Source organism: Dasypus novemcinctus, chromosome 1 (genome assembly GCF_030445035.2).
Source record: "Dasypus novemcinctus isolate mDasNov1 chromosome 1, mDasNov1.1.hap2, whole genome shotgun sequence".
In the NCBI taxonomy this organism is placed as follows: Eukaryota; Metazoa; Chordata; class Mammalia; order Cingulata; family Dasypodidae; genus Dasypus; species Dasypus novemcinctus.
Window position 1 is genome coordinate 136,616,760 of NC_080673.1, and position 16,067 is coordinate 136,632,826.

Here is a 16,067-nt window from a genome sequence, read left to right on the forward strand (position 1 = left end):
AATTTGACTTAAAATCGGGACTTTAGAGTCCTTCAGCTTGGTCCTTCTTTTTTAAGGTATTTTTGTCTATTTAGGGTCCCTTACCCTTCCAAATAAGTTTGAATATTAACTTTTCCATTTCTAAAAACAGAAAACAAAACTCCTGGAATGTTTATAGAGATTGCATTGAACTGTTAATCACATTGGGTAGAATTGACATCTTAATAATATTTAGTTTTCCAATCCATGAATATGGAATATCCTTCCATTTACTTTGGTCTTCCTTGGTTTCTTTTAGCAATGATTTGTAGTTTTCTGAATATGGGTCCTTTATGTCTTTGGTTAAGTTTATCCCTAAATATTTGATTCTTTCATTCACTATTATAAATGGATTTTTTTTTCTGACTTACTCCTGAGATTGTTCATCAGTAGTGTATAGAAATGATACTGACTTTTGCTGAACTCATCTGTTTTAGTAGATTTTTGGTGGATTCTTTGACATTTTCTAGATTTAAGATCATATTGTCAGTGAATAGCAAAAGTTTTACTTTTTCCTTTCCTATTTTGTTGCCTTTTATGTCTTTATCTTCTCTAATTGCTTTAGCTAGAACTTCTAGCACAATACTGAATAACAGTAATGACAGTGGACATCTTTGTCTTGTTACAGATCTCAGTAGGAAATCTCTGTCTTTTACCATTGAGTACAATGTTAGCTGTGGATTTTTCATATATGCACTTTACTATGCTGAGAAACTTCCTTCTATTTCTGTGTTTTGGTGAGTTTTTATTAAGAAAGGATGCTGTATTTTGTCAGATGTCTTTTATGCATCAATCAAGGGAGTCATGTGATTTTTCTTCTTCAATTTATTAATATGGTTTGTAACACTAATTGATTTTCTTGTGTTGAATTTATTGTTGCGTACCTGGAATAAAACCCATCTGATCATGGTGTGTAATTTTTTTATGTGCTTTTGGATTCAGTTTGCAAGTATTTTGTTGAGGATTTTTATGTCTATATTCATTAGTGAAATTGTTCTGTAACTTTCTTTTTTCAAAGAATCTTTATCTGTTTTTGATATTAGGATGATGTTGATTCATAGAATGAATTTGGTAGTGTTCTTTTCTGTTCAATTTTTTTGGAAGAGCTTAAGCAAGATTGGTATTAGATCATCTTTTAATGATGGGTAGAATTCACTGTGAAGGTGTCTTATCCTGGGCTTTTCAGTTTGGGAGGTTTTTGATGACTTTCAATTTCTTTGTTAATATTTAGTGTGTTGAGGTCTTCTATTTCTTCTAGGGTCAATATAGGTTATTGTTTTGTTTCTAGGAATTTGTCCATTTCATCTACGTTGTCTAGTTTGTATTTGTGTCATTGTTCATAGTATCCTTTTATGATTTCTCTTATTTATGTAGGGCCAGTGGTAATGTCCTCTCTCACATTTTTTTTATTTTATTTATTTGTATATTTTATCTTTTTTTTTTTTTTGTCAGTCCAGCTAAGGGTTTGTCAATTTTGTTGATCTTCTAGGAGAATCAACTTTCGATTTTGTTGATTCTCTCTATCATTTCTTTGTTCTCAATTTCATTTATTTCTGCTCTGATCTTTATTATTTCTTTCCTTTGGCATGGTTTGGGATTAATTTGCTGCTCATTTTCTAGTTCTTACTGATATGTTATTAGGTCTCTAATTTCAACAGTTGCTTCTTTTTTAATGTAAACATTGAGGGCTATAAATTTCTGTCTCAGACTGATATGTTTTGATATGTTGTATTCTCCATTTTATTCATCTTGACTATTTCCTGATTTTTCTTACAATTTGTTATTTGCTCTACTGATTATTTGAGAGTGTATTGTTTGATCTCCATATATTTGTGAATTTTCACTTTTTCTGTACATTATTGATTTCCAGCTTCATTCCATTATGATTACAGAAATTGTCTTTATAATTTGTCTTTTTAAATTTATTGAGACTTGTCCTGTGAATCAACATATACTGGAGAAAGATCCATTAGCACTTGAAAAGTATGCATATCCTGTTGTTTTGGGGTATAACAATCTATAAATACCTGTTAGATCTAGTTCACTTATCATATTATTCAAACTCTCTGTATCCTTATTTACCCACTGTCCAGATGTTCTATACAATGCTAAGAATGGTGAGTTGAAGCCTGCAACTATTATTTTAGAGACATCTCTTTCATCCTCCAATTTTGCCAGTGTGTCTCATATATCTTGGGGCTCCCCGGGTAGGTGTACTCATATTTATTTTAGTTATTTCTTCTCAGTGAATTACCCCTTTTATTAATATACAATGAACTTCTTCATCAGTTGTAAGAGTTTTGCATTTAAAATGTATTTTGTCTGATATTAATATCACTACTTCATGTTTTTTTCTGGTTATAATTTGTGTGGAATATCTTATTTAACTTTTCACTTTCAACCTGATTGTGTCCTTACATCTGAGGTTAGTCTCTTGTAGACAGTATATAGATGACTCTTTTTTTTTTTTTCATCCATTCTGTCAGTCTATATATTTTTATTGGGGAGTTAAATCTTTTAATGTTTGTTATTACTGTAAAAACATTACTTTAACCACTTTATCCTTTGGTTTTCATATGTAACATCTTATTTTTATCTGTCTCTTTACTCTATTTACCTTTACTAATAATGTTCATTTTTACACTCTTCTTTAAGTCTCTCACCCTTGTCATTTCCTTTTAGGCTGTAGTACTCTTTTTATTATTTTTTGTAAATCTGGTCTTTTTGTTAACATATTCTCTCAGTTTTTGTTTGTCTGTGAAGACTTTAAATTCACTCTCATTTTGGAAGGACAGTTTTGTAGGGTCCAGAATTATTGGCTGGACATTTTTCTCTTTCAGCATGTTAAATAAATCATACCACTTTCTTCTCATTTCCATAGTTTCTGATGAGAGCATAACAATTAGTCTTATTGAGTTTCTTTTGCATGTTATGCATTACATTTCTCTTGCTGTTTTCAGAATCCTCTCCTTATCTCTGGTATTTGTAATTCTGAATAGTAGGTATCCCAGGTAGTTCGATTCAGATTTATTAATTTTGTGCTGTGTTGTTCTTCTTGGATATTGATATTTATATCTTTCATAAGGCTTAGGTAGTTTTCAGTTATTATTTCCTCAAATATTCTTTCTGCCCCTTTTCTCTTCTCATCTCCTTCTGAGACACCAAAAACCCATATGCTTGTACATTTCACACTGTCATTCAGTTCTCTGACACATGGCTCCATTTTTTCATTCTTTTATCCTGTCTTCTCAAGTTCAGATGCTCAGTCCTCCAGTTCACTAATTCTCTCTCCCATCAATTCAAATCTGCTTTTATATGCCTCTAATGTATTTGTGACTCCATTGTGACTTTCATTCCATAAGTTCTGTCAATTTTTTTAGCAGGCTTTCCAATTTTTCTTTATGCTCACAAGTGCCTTCTTAATATCCTTTATCTCTTTAGTCATATTTTCTTTCAGCTTCTTGATTTGATTCAGGCAATTGTGTGATTTTCATTGATTAGTTGTCTTAAATCCTTTGTCTCATCAGGATTTTTTGTTTGCTCTTTTGGCTGGGCCATCTTTTCCTGTTTCTAAGCAAGACTTGTAAATTTTTGCCAAATCTAGGCATCTGAACATGTTGGTGAATTTACTCTAATAGTCATTTTCTCTGTCTTGCCTAGTGGTTTTGTTTTATGGCTTTTCTTTGATTTTGCTTCATGTCTTTACATTGCCAAGCTTAAGTTATCAAAATAGGTCCAGGACTCACTAATAGTTGCAGAACCTATCCAATGGTTCTATAACAATGGACTCAAAAGTGTTTTTCTCCCTGCAGTTTCCCAGCTGGCCAGCAGATCATGCCTGGCAGTAAATGTTTCCACAAAGGTGTTTTTTTAACCTCTATTTACCTATGATTCTGGTCTGACCAGAACTGAGACTCAGAGTGGGCTCTGCTGGCCAAAGTCACTGAAGAGAAACCACTCTGCTCTCAGCTATACCCTCTTTCTTCCCAGTGAAGAAGATCTTTGTTACCTGTCATTTGGCTGCAGTGAGCAACAGGTTTTATCCAGGCTGTTCACCTTGAGGGTGGGGGATAGGTGTTGTTGCTAGCCATAGGGACAGTAACTCATGGTTTTCATTTTGCTTTTTTCATCTCTCTGTCTCTTGCCCTCCTTAAGGATGTGCGGTACTCTCCTGATCTGCAAATCCCCAAAGCAGCTTCCTCAGATAGTTGTTTGGACTTCTTCTATTGTTTTTGTTAAAGTTGAGACTTGTCTAATTATTCTAATATCATCTTCCCAGAAGTCCATTAGCATTTATTTTTAATTTTAATTTTATGACATAAAAAATGATATAATCGGTGTGCCCAGTATCTAGGTCTACTTGCTTAAATCTTGCTAAGGTCATCAACGCCTTCCTATTTGTTAAATCAATGCCAATTTTATTCCTCATCTCCCTTAACTGCCCTGTTGTATTTTGGCCACTGTTTCTTTTTGGAATTTTCTCTTACATTATTTACCAGAGTGTCATACTCTCATGGTTCTCCTGGGACTCTGTATCCATCCTTTAGTCATTTTTTTAAATTGTTTGCTACATTTGGGTGATCACTTCCTTGTTTACTGTTTCCACAACCACCTATACACTAATATCCCCTAAATCTATACTTTGACATATTGACTTCTACCATGTAGTTCAAATTCAGGCTTAAACTATCAAATTTGACGTGTTCAAAACTAAACATTTTGCTTTTCTCACTTCAATGTGATGTATTTCTTCTTTTAATTTGTCTTAATTAATGATATTTGTTCCATTCAGCTTTTCAAAGTGTGAAAGTAAGTTGTTCTCATTGGCTTCCTCTTCTGTTTCCTTCATCCAATTGATACACATCTTATTTATAATATAGTTGAATTGTGTTCCCTCCTTAACTTTCAAACTGCTTCTCTCTTAGGTTAGGGGCATACAATCATTCATTTAGTTAGCTGTATGAGCTAATATTAATTCATTACTGCCACAATGTTTCAAATCACTATTTTGGGGCTATTTGTTTAAATTGAGGCACACCAATTGTATCATTTTTTATGCCATAAAATTAAAATTAAAAATAAACGTTAATGGACTTCTGGGACGATGACATTAGAATAATTAGGCAAGTCTCAACTTTAACAAAAACAATAGAAGAAGTGCAAACAGGTATCTGGGGGAACTGCTTTGGGGATTTGCAGATCAGCAAAAAAAAAAAAAACAAAACTGGGAAAATATGTGGACACCAAGTTCTCCCAGTCTTAAATGCATGGGCATATAAATGTGGATACTTCTTAGACTTTCAACCATAATTGAAACTACCATTTCCATCATCCTTGTAGATTCATTCCTAATACCTAATACAACACCTACTACATAAATAGGGCTTTAATAGTGATTTATTGCAAGAATCATTAATTGTTTGAATGAATAAGTGAGTGATAATAACCAAAATTTTAGTGACATCAATTTCATTTCACATAATACAGAAATTGTGCCCCATGTAAATTACCCTTGCTCCAAGTATTTCTGACAAATGCCAATGGTTTTCCTCACACCTTATAAAAATTTGTTCTCTGAGTTTTGCTCTGCCCAGATTACTGTCCTCCATCACAGTTATTTGCAGCCCGCAGAAATTCTGTAGTATAAAACTTACCATTGCTCCTCTACAGCTCCTCTACTAAGTGCTTTCTTAAAAACAATATCAATCTCCTGGCACTACACAGCTGCAAAACCTAGTAATTTTGTGAAATCACATTAACAAAGTGGTGATGTTCCTTGAGTATCTGGTTAACTAGAGTTATGTTGCAAATTCTTCATAAGAGGAAATGGCCACTCCTCTCTTTAAGCTTTTTTTTTTCCTGGACACCAGCAAAATACTTACTTGCCTTATGAAAACGGCAATTGCAGATTTTGATTATAGCCTCTTTTCTCCATAGGGCTGGAAAATACATTCCTAGATGGAGTAGTATCCACATTCTAAGGCAGACATCATGCTGCTCCCCACATAACAGTCAAATTTTCTTCATAGTTAGTCAAATTCTTATTAAAATCAACTATTTCTCATTGATTTGTAGTCTAGCCCAACCAGTTTTATCATCATATCCAGATTTGCTGAATCCCACTCAAATTAGCTACTAACATCATACTGAATAGGCAATGTTTTTCTCCTGTCATACATAACAGATTTTAGACAATTTTATATAAAGAGGTTTAAATAACAAGAGCAACAATAATAGACCAAAATTATAGATTACATATCCAGAACAAAATTCAGAAAGAATTCTAATAATTTATGTCAGGTTTATGGTTATCTGTATAAATTCTCATTCCACAAGCTGAAAGAGAAACAGTGCAGAAATATTCAACAGGCACCAGCACTCACTGGTTTATTTTCTACTGGTCTACAGACTAACATCATCTTTGATACTTTGGCAGTGACCACCTTAATCTTTAAATACTTTGGATCCCTAAAAAAAATTGTTCTCTTTCTGTCTTTCTGTTTCCTAATACCACTTTACCCTTCCTTGCCCTCTTTCTCCACTATCCTGATTTCTGTCCTTTAACTCATTTTAACCATTACCATCCCTTAAATATCCATCTCATTCTTCTGTCACAGAAGTCTGATACATGAAATATTACCAGAAATTCTCTTAGAAGTAATTCCCTTGCTAAAACATATATTGTATTTACATGAATATACACCCATACCCACAGTTAATCTTACAAATGCTTAAATGCTGTTACTTCCCTACAGTAAAAACAGATACAGTCCAAACCCTCAAGCAAGAGCTTCAAGGATGTTCACAATTTTGCCCGAAATTATGTCTCCATTTTTATAGTCTCTGCCACTTGTATGAATGATTCAATCTTAACTATGCTATTTTTCTTCCTTAACCACACTGAGACCTGGTACTTCCAAGTATTTTAACTGCCACTTCCTATACTAGATCTTCACTCTCCAACACCTCAGTATATCACACATTCTGGTAAATTCTGACTCCTCTTTCTCAACTCAGATTAGATGTCAATTCCCCAAAAATCTTTCTAAATATTTCCATGTAAAAAATTACTTCATAAAAAATTACATTATTAAATTTTCTTATTAGAATCTAAAAAATGAACCCCTTTTCAGATTTTTTTCTTTTTCTGAATTTTCAATGATAAATGAGTAAATTAGGCCTAGATGTCTTTGCACTTTCATTGGAGTGTTTTTTTTTTAATTGTTTGTGTCCAGCAATGTCAAAACAGTTTTTATTCTTCAAAAAAGTTACATGAAATTGTCCATGAGTTTATTTACTTTCTTTCAAAATACTGTCATAAACAAACAAGAAAGAAAGAATTTTTGACTAAGAACAGAGAAATGAAAGCAGGGAGAATAAAAAGATGCCTGGTCTATGAAATATTCATAATTCAAATCTGATTCCAAATTGAGTTTAAAATTACTGTGAAAAATTTTTCCTCTAAATATTGTTAATATTTGGCAATGAATTGTTCTAATTGTGCATTGAATATGAACTAAAAATGTGAAAGTTGGAATAAACAAGATATTTCTACTTTGTTTTGGGTAAACAAATTATTTACTTTAATTTTTATTACTAATTTTAAAAGTTCTTATGAGTAGATGTAGTCAAATATGGTACGGTCTTCCCTCAATATTCAGATTCAACATTTAAGAAAAGAGATTTAAATGTTTTATAATTTTTACATTGTATTAATGATTTTTTTGTTTACCATTTTCTTCATTATATCTTTTTAACCACTGATAGAATCCAAAGCAGGAAATCAAGAAGATTGTTAAATTTCTAGAGAAGAATCTGAATGATGAGATTTTGGATAGGATTATCCATTACACCTCATTTGAAATGATGAAGGAAAACCCTCTGGTGAATTATACACACGTACCAACTTCAGTGATGGATCACAGCAAATCCCCTTTTATGCGCAAAGGTGTGCTTACTTTTCTGAGTTTAATTTCTCTCTTTACTTTCTTACAAATTGCCAGGAAGTAAGGATAGCTGGATAGTCTCCACCAAGTCTTTTAACCTGTATAGCATCAATTTCTTCTTCTGTAAAATAAGGACACAAAAAATACCTTAGACAAGTTGCTGAATTAGATTACAAATTATTACATGAAATAATGCATGTACAGCTGTTGACAGAGTGCCTTAAGTGTTTAAGAAATATTTTTCGTCTTCTTTTTACTACTTTTCTGAGAAAGTGGTTTTGGCAATTCTAACGTGAACCATTCCAAATTTGCCATTCCTACTCTCTTAAAGCTTTGTCTGAAATGGCATGGGCCTTCTGCTCCTCTGCAGTGATAAATAATGCCACTTGATACAGAACCAGCTCCTTTAAATCCTCCACATCATTTAGAAGGAACCGGCCATTTTGTAAAGACCATCAAAAGTAGGGACATTTTTTTTTCACCTTAAGAAGATTTTGTTCCCTAAAAAAACCCATCTGCATTATAGGAAACATACAATCCAATTTAACTCAGGAAGATGACAATAGAGAAATATGACATTCACTATTAAAATACAGGTTTATCTCCAGTTAAGCAAAATCTGTTTTAAAGTATATGGTGTGTGTCAAAAATATGTTATTAACAATTCAAATAATACATTTAACAAATTATTAACTTAGGTAAATTTGGGAAGTTACCTGTTTAATAATGCCACCCTCTATTTTCAATAGTCTTTATTGAGTCGGAGAGAAGAGTAGAATTTCTGTTAGTGTTTGGGTAAGTAAACTAACCCTGAGAATCTGTTGTGCATATGAACATATGAATCAAAAGCTTCAATTTTGAAAAGTTTTATATTATTAATTTGTTTCTAAAAGCTTTTTCTCTACAATTTATTAAAACAGTAAACTGTCCTAGTGTATTCAAATTATGCCTCTTTTTTATCCCCAAAAGACTTGGCATTGAACTACTCAAAAACAGCCTCTAGTGCTAGAGGGCAAGGCAAAAATTTACTTGTAAATGGTACATTATAAAGTTGAGCAAAGGACACTTACATGTGTATATGCATGTATGTATACATCTGTGTGCATGTGTGTGTGTATGTATATGTTGTTTTTCTGGTGGAACAATAAGAAAAATCTATCCTTTATCAAATAACAAAGCAAATTTCCATTATGCCAGATCACTGAATGTAACTTCTAGGAGAATTTTGTTCCCAGTCATATGAAAATCAATGCCATTCCATGATGACTCATTAGGATGTAGAGGTAGAAATAAAACAAGTTTAGTATCTGGATTTTGTGGCTACTTCAATTTCAACAGAAAATAATACATTCTGGTCTAGTAATGGAAGTGGTCTTCTCATCATCTCTGGAGGTGATAGAGACAGATCCAGGGTGTATCCAGTCCCCTGGTAGTACTCCACTTTCAAATCTATGACCATGACTACATTAATTAAACCTCCAAACTCAAATTATATCAGTGAAAAAATGGGGAAAATTATAACACCAATGTCACAAGTTTTAGGGCAGGATTATGTTAAAAAAAACATGTAAGTATTTAGGATATTTCTTGGCCATAAGTAATACATAGAGAAGTAGCAAATAGCATTAGTCAAGATAGTTCAAGATTCATCCATCCATTCAGTTATTCAAGTATTTACTAAACATATATCCATTCATGCATAATTCACCTATTGATAAAGTTCTTCACGAACATACATATATAGAATATATAGCACATATTCTATGTAATATGCAAGTATGAATGGCACATAAATCTTGCTCAAGAAGCTCACACTGTAGTACAAGAGACATGCATATAAATGGAGTGAAGTAAGAAGAACAAGCCAGGTACATGCAGTCTTGAATGATGCTGAGTTGGATAAATCAATATCATTTTGTCACAAAATAGCAAGGGTTGTCCCCAAATATAACAAAACGGAAAACTCTTGGTTTTGGCCAGGATTTATTTTATCAAAAGAATTTTTCATACTTCTCTTATTCCCATGAAACAAATGTGTTTGTCATATTGTGTAATTTATAATAAAAATACAGTATCAGTGAAATGCTTTCATATATAATTCTCTTTTATAGCCTGTGTTTTCCTCTGTCTTTAATGACATCTGAATATGTTTATGCCAATCCCTCACATACATTACATAGAGCTGTTGAATCTTGTGAATGTAGAAAAAAGTATGATAACAAATGGGGAATAAACGTGTCTGTGGGAATGCTTTTCATTAAAATAGTTTAGAAGCTTCATCCAACCATCATGGATTAATATAGCTCAATAAGCTATATTTAATATTTCATAAAATATAAAAAATAAACTTTTCACTCTAATCACTTGGGCATTACATTAAAAGTTATTCATCTTTCAAATAAATATTTATAAGCATTCAAGTATGAGTGATTAAATGTAACTTTATATTGCAAAAGTTTTACTTTTAAAAAGATGGTTTAGTCATGTTATATAATGTTTTATTTCAGTGTTATTCTTTTTACCTAAAATGGACAAAAAGTATAAACATAACATCTAATAAGTATTCAAATACAAGAAAAGCCTTTCTTTAGGTCTTTTAACCTATTCTTTTTGATATATATTAGCTTTTCCTTCAAAATGGAAATATATTCTTTCACATGTTTTTTATTTATTATTTTTAGGGGTTACAGGTGACTGGAAGAATTACTTCACAGTGGCCCAAAATGAGAAATTTGATGCCATTTATGAGAAGGAAATGTCTGGAGCTTCACTTCAGTTCTGCACAGAGATTTAAAGGGCCTAAATCACAAAATTGTAAAAGAGAACAGATGACCTGCAGTTTGTTGAAACAGGGACAGTTACGGCATGATTTGGGCAATCAAATGGATTTATAAAAGAGAAAATATGGTTTTAAAACTTTATTTTTTTGTGTGTCAATGTCATTAATCAGTTCCACTTTCATTCCTCTGGCTCTCAATTTCCAACTTCTCCAGAGCCTGGGCCATTTATTACCTCTTCACAAGCTGTGCCCATATTTTCCTAAAATAGTACCAAAGAGGGAGGGAATTTTCAGCCTACTCAATCTTCTATATAACATGGCTTAGAATTAAGTTCCCCTCCCTTCTAATATGGCCCAAGATCTGCTGCTCATATGTGCCCGCAGATTGATCTTTGCTGAAATCTTGGCCCAGGACACCTTGTTGCACTGCTGTCTGCTGGGTTTCAAGCTGTTCCTTGAGTCATAGCTCATCTTCTTGCAGGGCCTCTGTGTGGAATACGCAGTGCATGTCTTGGGTCGTGTGGATCAGATTTCAGAAGTGCTTCTATACCCTTTCTAACTTTCCAAAGGGATAAGACCTTTAATTAGTCTCTCTAGGGCTTTTTTTCCTGGGAACTGGAACACTGCTCTGAGGGCCGGACTGAATCTGGACCTGGTTTCCTGTGGAGAGCCCTGCCAGGTCACAACAGGCCCCTGTGAATTTCAGAAATTCTCCTATGGCCGTGGCCTGGTCACCATTTGGGAACTTTAGTTAAACCACCTTGAGCATGAACAGCTATGGACTCCCTAGTTGCTCCTTGAATGCACCAGAAGACCATAGTTGCTGCTAGAATATTTCCAGTCTGATGCTTTAGGGAGATTTTCCATGTGGAATCGCTATTCTGCCTTCCTGACCTAAATTTCCCCCATTTCCTGTCTAGTTGTCCCTTAATTATCTCTATCTACTTGGATTCCTTGATATATTTTTCTTGGAACATTTTTTTCTCAACTCCAACTTTGCCTAAGAAATAGTTATTTATATCTCCAGGTGCAGCAAAACCTTTTGCCTGTACACTGTATTGGCAAGTGTCAAATTACTTGCCAAATCGCAGTTCCGTAATTCAAGCGTGACTAGAATTCCCTTCTTGTGCTAGAGGGGAATTCTGACAGTTTATAGGTTTTTTGAGCCATAACTGGAGATAGTAATTGTGGAGTGAGTTGCTGCATGGTGCCTTGTGGAAACACAGGCTCAGGCACAAGAGAAACTTTTAACAAATAACTGCTTTATTACTTAAATAGTAGAAAAGGTCCAAGAGAGCAGGGAAAAAAGATCCCATCATGGTCAGACTACCTCGAAGGCCAACTGCTCCAGGCAGGGTTGGTGGATGGCAGCTCCACACGCTCCACTTCACATCAGGGAAGCAAATCTATGCTGCCAAGGGTGGCGTATCTACATGACTGGGGGGAGGGGTTGCTGCCACTGCAATTTCCCAAACTGACAAGTAGCTGGGACTGCTTGTTTCAATTTTCCAGGTTTAAGGTCTGGTCAGGCCTTTTCATTGGGCCTAACATCTCTCCCAGGTTGTGGGCTGGTCACTCACTAAAGCATCTTCGCAAAGTAGAAAAGAAGGTGGGGGGAAGGTGAGGGTTGGGAGGCTGCTGAGTGTGTGTCTGTGACTTCCCCAGCAGTCCACCCTCAGCTTCTTGACCAGGACCAGCCTACTCCTCCAAATTAGCTTTCACAACATCAGCCACTGCCTACCTCAGACACAAAGGCAGAGATGGGTTGGGCCTACTAGCCTTCGCTCTCAACAGTGTTGAAAGTGAAGCTTTGGGAACACCAGCAGCTGCAGCACATTAAGAGGGCTGTTCCTATGCATACAATTACTCCAAGCAGTATCATCAGGCCTGTCTACAGCAATGGTTACGTCCATATCCCCTTATCCCCCTGGCGCCAGCTGAAGGGCTTCCACATAGAATGTTTCACTTTGAAGCCAGTGAGCTGGCCATTGGACTTTAGTCACCTCCAGTTGCACCTCCCTGAGGTAGTAACCTGTGTACAGCAGGAGGTGTTAGCGATAGCACATAAGCATCCTCCTTAGCTACTAGAGTCTAAAGCAATGTGATTATCATCCTAACATCATCCAGAAGTTTGAGGACGAAGAGTATACAGCCAGTGGTAGTGCAGTTTTCTTTGCTACAAGGCATAAGTGAAGGATTTCTTGGTATTAGTTCAACTGTAATATAGGGAAAATTAGTTCCTTGAGTGTCAATCTGGACTTGGCAAAGAGGTCAGAGAGAGAAAGAGAGAGAGAGCAAAAATCAGATATCAGACCTGTCAGTCAGGTTACCTGCTGGCCCATCTCAGACAGACTTAGGTGTTTTCCTTCCAGGTTGCTGCCAGGTGAAAATAGGAGAAGGGAGCAGTAGTTAGCACTGACAGGGAGGTTGTGCAACCACTTCCCATCAGAGACACCATTATTAGCCTATTGGCAGTGGCATTATTTTCCTCTGAGTTCATCAGTCTGTCTGCCCCTTGCCCTGAGCTATAACCTCCTTTTCCCCATTGATCTGAGTTCCTTACCCATATCTTCCAGCCCACTTTCATTCCTTTCTGATAGATGGGCTTTGTCAGGTCTCCTCGAAGTGTCCCATGACCATTTCCAAGGGGACTGGTAGACAAATAGGGGTTGGCAACACCTGCTAAACTGCAGTGTGTTGGTCCCTACAGTTCTCATCTACTGGGCTGTCATCTCATGTGTCTATTATGCATTTCTAGGCCCACCGCTGTCATCTGGCAGCTCTAATCTCCCACCATCCTGGGAATCATGTGGAAGGTATAAAGGGGTAAAAAGCAGGATGATCTCACAGTGGCTGAAAAGAAGAGTCATAAGTGGTGTGTCCTTGTTCCCCCTTTCAGGGCCAGTGCCCATCTTGATAGGTGTAATAGCAGACATGCAGCAAAGCCTTGGTTCCTCCTATAACCTCTTCTCCTCCCTGTGCTAAGGAGTGGGATAAAGCCATATTGCCACATGCTGGAACAAGATGGCTGCCAACATCTGCAAGAGTTCAGGCTTCCTGGGTTCCTCTCTTCTCAGGGTCTGTTTCTCTCCTGGGTCAGCTGCTCTGCTCTCTCCACAAGGCCAGCAGTAGACTCCCAGGTGAACAGCTCATCTCTCTTCCCAGGGCCTCTGCTGTATCTAATGCAGCCTTCTCTCCTTTCTCACATATCTGCTTCTCTGTGTTCACTTCCCATGCTCCAGGATAAAAACTCTAAACTCTGTTCTCTGCCACATCTTTTCTCTGCCACGTCTTTTCTCAACATCCTATTGACATGGCCCAATCAAAGCATTAATCATAATTTAATTACACGCAGAGGAATAGACCAGTTTACAAAGATAATCCAATACCTAATTTTGGAATTCAAACTGCTATAGTCTCTTTCCTGGAGCAGGAAATATTTGAGTACTCAATTACATTCCCTCCATGAACAGACCAGGCAGCTAAGCCATTAGCAGCAGTCCATGAATCAGGGACACAGACACACAGGGGTGCTTGGGTCTGAGTGTTTCAGAGCTAAGAAGACCATTTGCAACAGCTCACTGGGCACTTTTTCTGGTACCTCAGGTGCTGTGTAGCCTGCTTGTAACAAGGGAAACAGGGGCTGCTACCCAGTGGATGCCAGATGGCTTTGGCTGGGCAATACATCAGTGAGCCAACACTGAGCATCTGGTGGGGCATCTTTTGTTGGAGTCCCCAAGATGTCAATGCCAGGAAAGGCAGCAGGATTGTTGTTAAGAGTGGACTTTGCCAACTGCTCATGCAAGAGTGTCGCACACTGGGGACCCAGGCAAACGCAATCCTAAATATACCACTTTCATTTGATGATGCTCTGTTTTTGGGCATTGCCTGATTACCCAGAATCCAGGGCATGATGGGGATTTTTGTCCCAGTAGGACTTGCATTCTCTCAGTAATCCTTTCCATTTTCACTAAGGCTCAATAGCACACCAGAAACTTGTCTCTTGAAGGGATAATAGCACTAGGCTGTATTTGGAAACTGGTCCAAAAACCCAGGGATCTGTGAATTCCTGTTGTTCCCTCCTTCTGTCAGAGGGGCCAGTCAGCCTTCATCTGGATAGCAGAAACCTGCAGCTTGAATGCGAATCTAGGCTCCAGAGGCTCCAGAGACAGGGCAGCTGAAACAACTGCCTTTACTTTGTGCAGGACTTGGTCCTCCACCATTCCCCAGTGGAAAACACCTGCTTTTAGTTTCATCTGATATAGGGATGCCGGATGAATAACAAGATGGGGAATATGCAGATAGTGGAATGTCTATGACTGTGAGGGTTAGTGGGGTCACTTCTGCATTTAAGCCCTGACTGACTATAGTCAGCCAGTGGAAGGTAGAAGCGGGAGATCTGTAGACTCCGTTTCCTCCATTGCCTGTATCTGGGGATTGTGGGGAGGGTGTTGGACAGGAGCAGATTATCCCTGTTGATCTGTGGCCATCCTTCCATTTTATATTTTTCTCAAAGTACTTTATTGGTGATCACATTTATGGTGTCCTTTGGGATCTTGCTCTAGTAGCCATAAGAACATAGCTCCACGAATGGGAGCTTCCTAGAGGAAGGGGTAGCCACTGACCCATCCGGCACAGCCTAAGACCCAGGTTAACAGGCATGTACCCACTGCCTGCCAGCCTTGCTCCCCTGCCAGTCAACATGGTGGCCATTTTCCCCTTATGGGAGCCCTGCCCAAAGCTGCAAGAGCATGATAAACCCATTCACCCACATCTCCCAAAGAAAGTGCTGGGGTGAGGGCAAAAGTCAGCTCATCACCCCACTCAGGAGGCCCTTTCTAATAAAATTATTAATGTCTTGCCATGAAATGGGAATCTGGTGAGGGTCTAAATCCCTCCAGTGGGGATGGAACAGTCACTTGCCAATACAGTTGACACAGAATTACTACAAGTTCTTCTCATTACTCCAAGACTTAGTTGGAATTCAGGGAGATCACCCACTTGGTAAAGTTGGCACAGGCATGACAGGAGATAATCTCCTCTGCTTCTGCCCACACCCATCTTTCATATTCCCTATCTATCTCCTCCATAAAAGCTTACACTTCAATTATCAACTCTTTTCCCCATCTTTAGTTCTAATATTCTCCTGAATAATAACTGTCTTCACACTAACCTCAATATCAGTCTGGGTGGCCTGAGTGTGGTTGTGTCTGGTTCCAGTAGGAAAGCAGATATAAGCAGCATGAGTCAGGGGTGTGTATGCTGGATGGTGGAAGCCCCAACTTCATTAGCTCAGTGTGCAACCAGCTAGCCAACTCCCTGGC

The 16,067-nt window shown here is 37.0% G+C and overlaps 1 protein-coding gene across 2 annotated transcripts in view; it reads left to right on the top strand.

Annotated features, from left to right (window-relative positions):
* Positions 1–10,885, top strand: part of LOC101435317 (sulfotransferase 1B1) — a 36,655-nt gene extending 25,770 nt beyond the window's left edge. For both annotated transcript variants that reach the window (XM_004477558.5, XM_004477561.5), the window contains 2 exons: positions 7,786–7,966; positions 10,646–10,885. In XM_004477558.5, coding sequence (XP_004477615.1) covers positions 7,786–7,966; positions 10,646–10,758 — 294 coding nt within the window. In that variant the 3' untranslated portion in view covers positions 10,759–10,885. The remainder of the gene's footprint in view (positions 1–7,785; positions 7,967–10,645) is intronic.
* Positions 10,886–16,067: the final 5,182 nt, after the last annotated feature.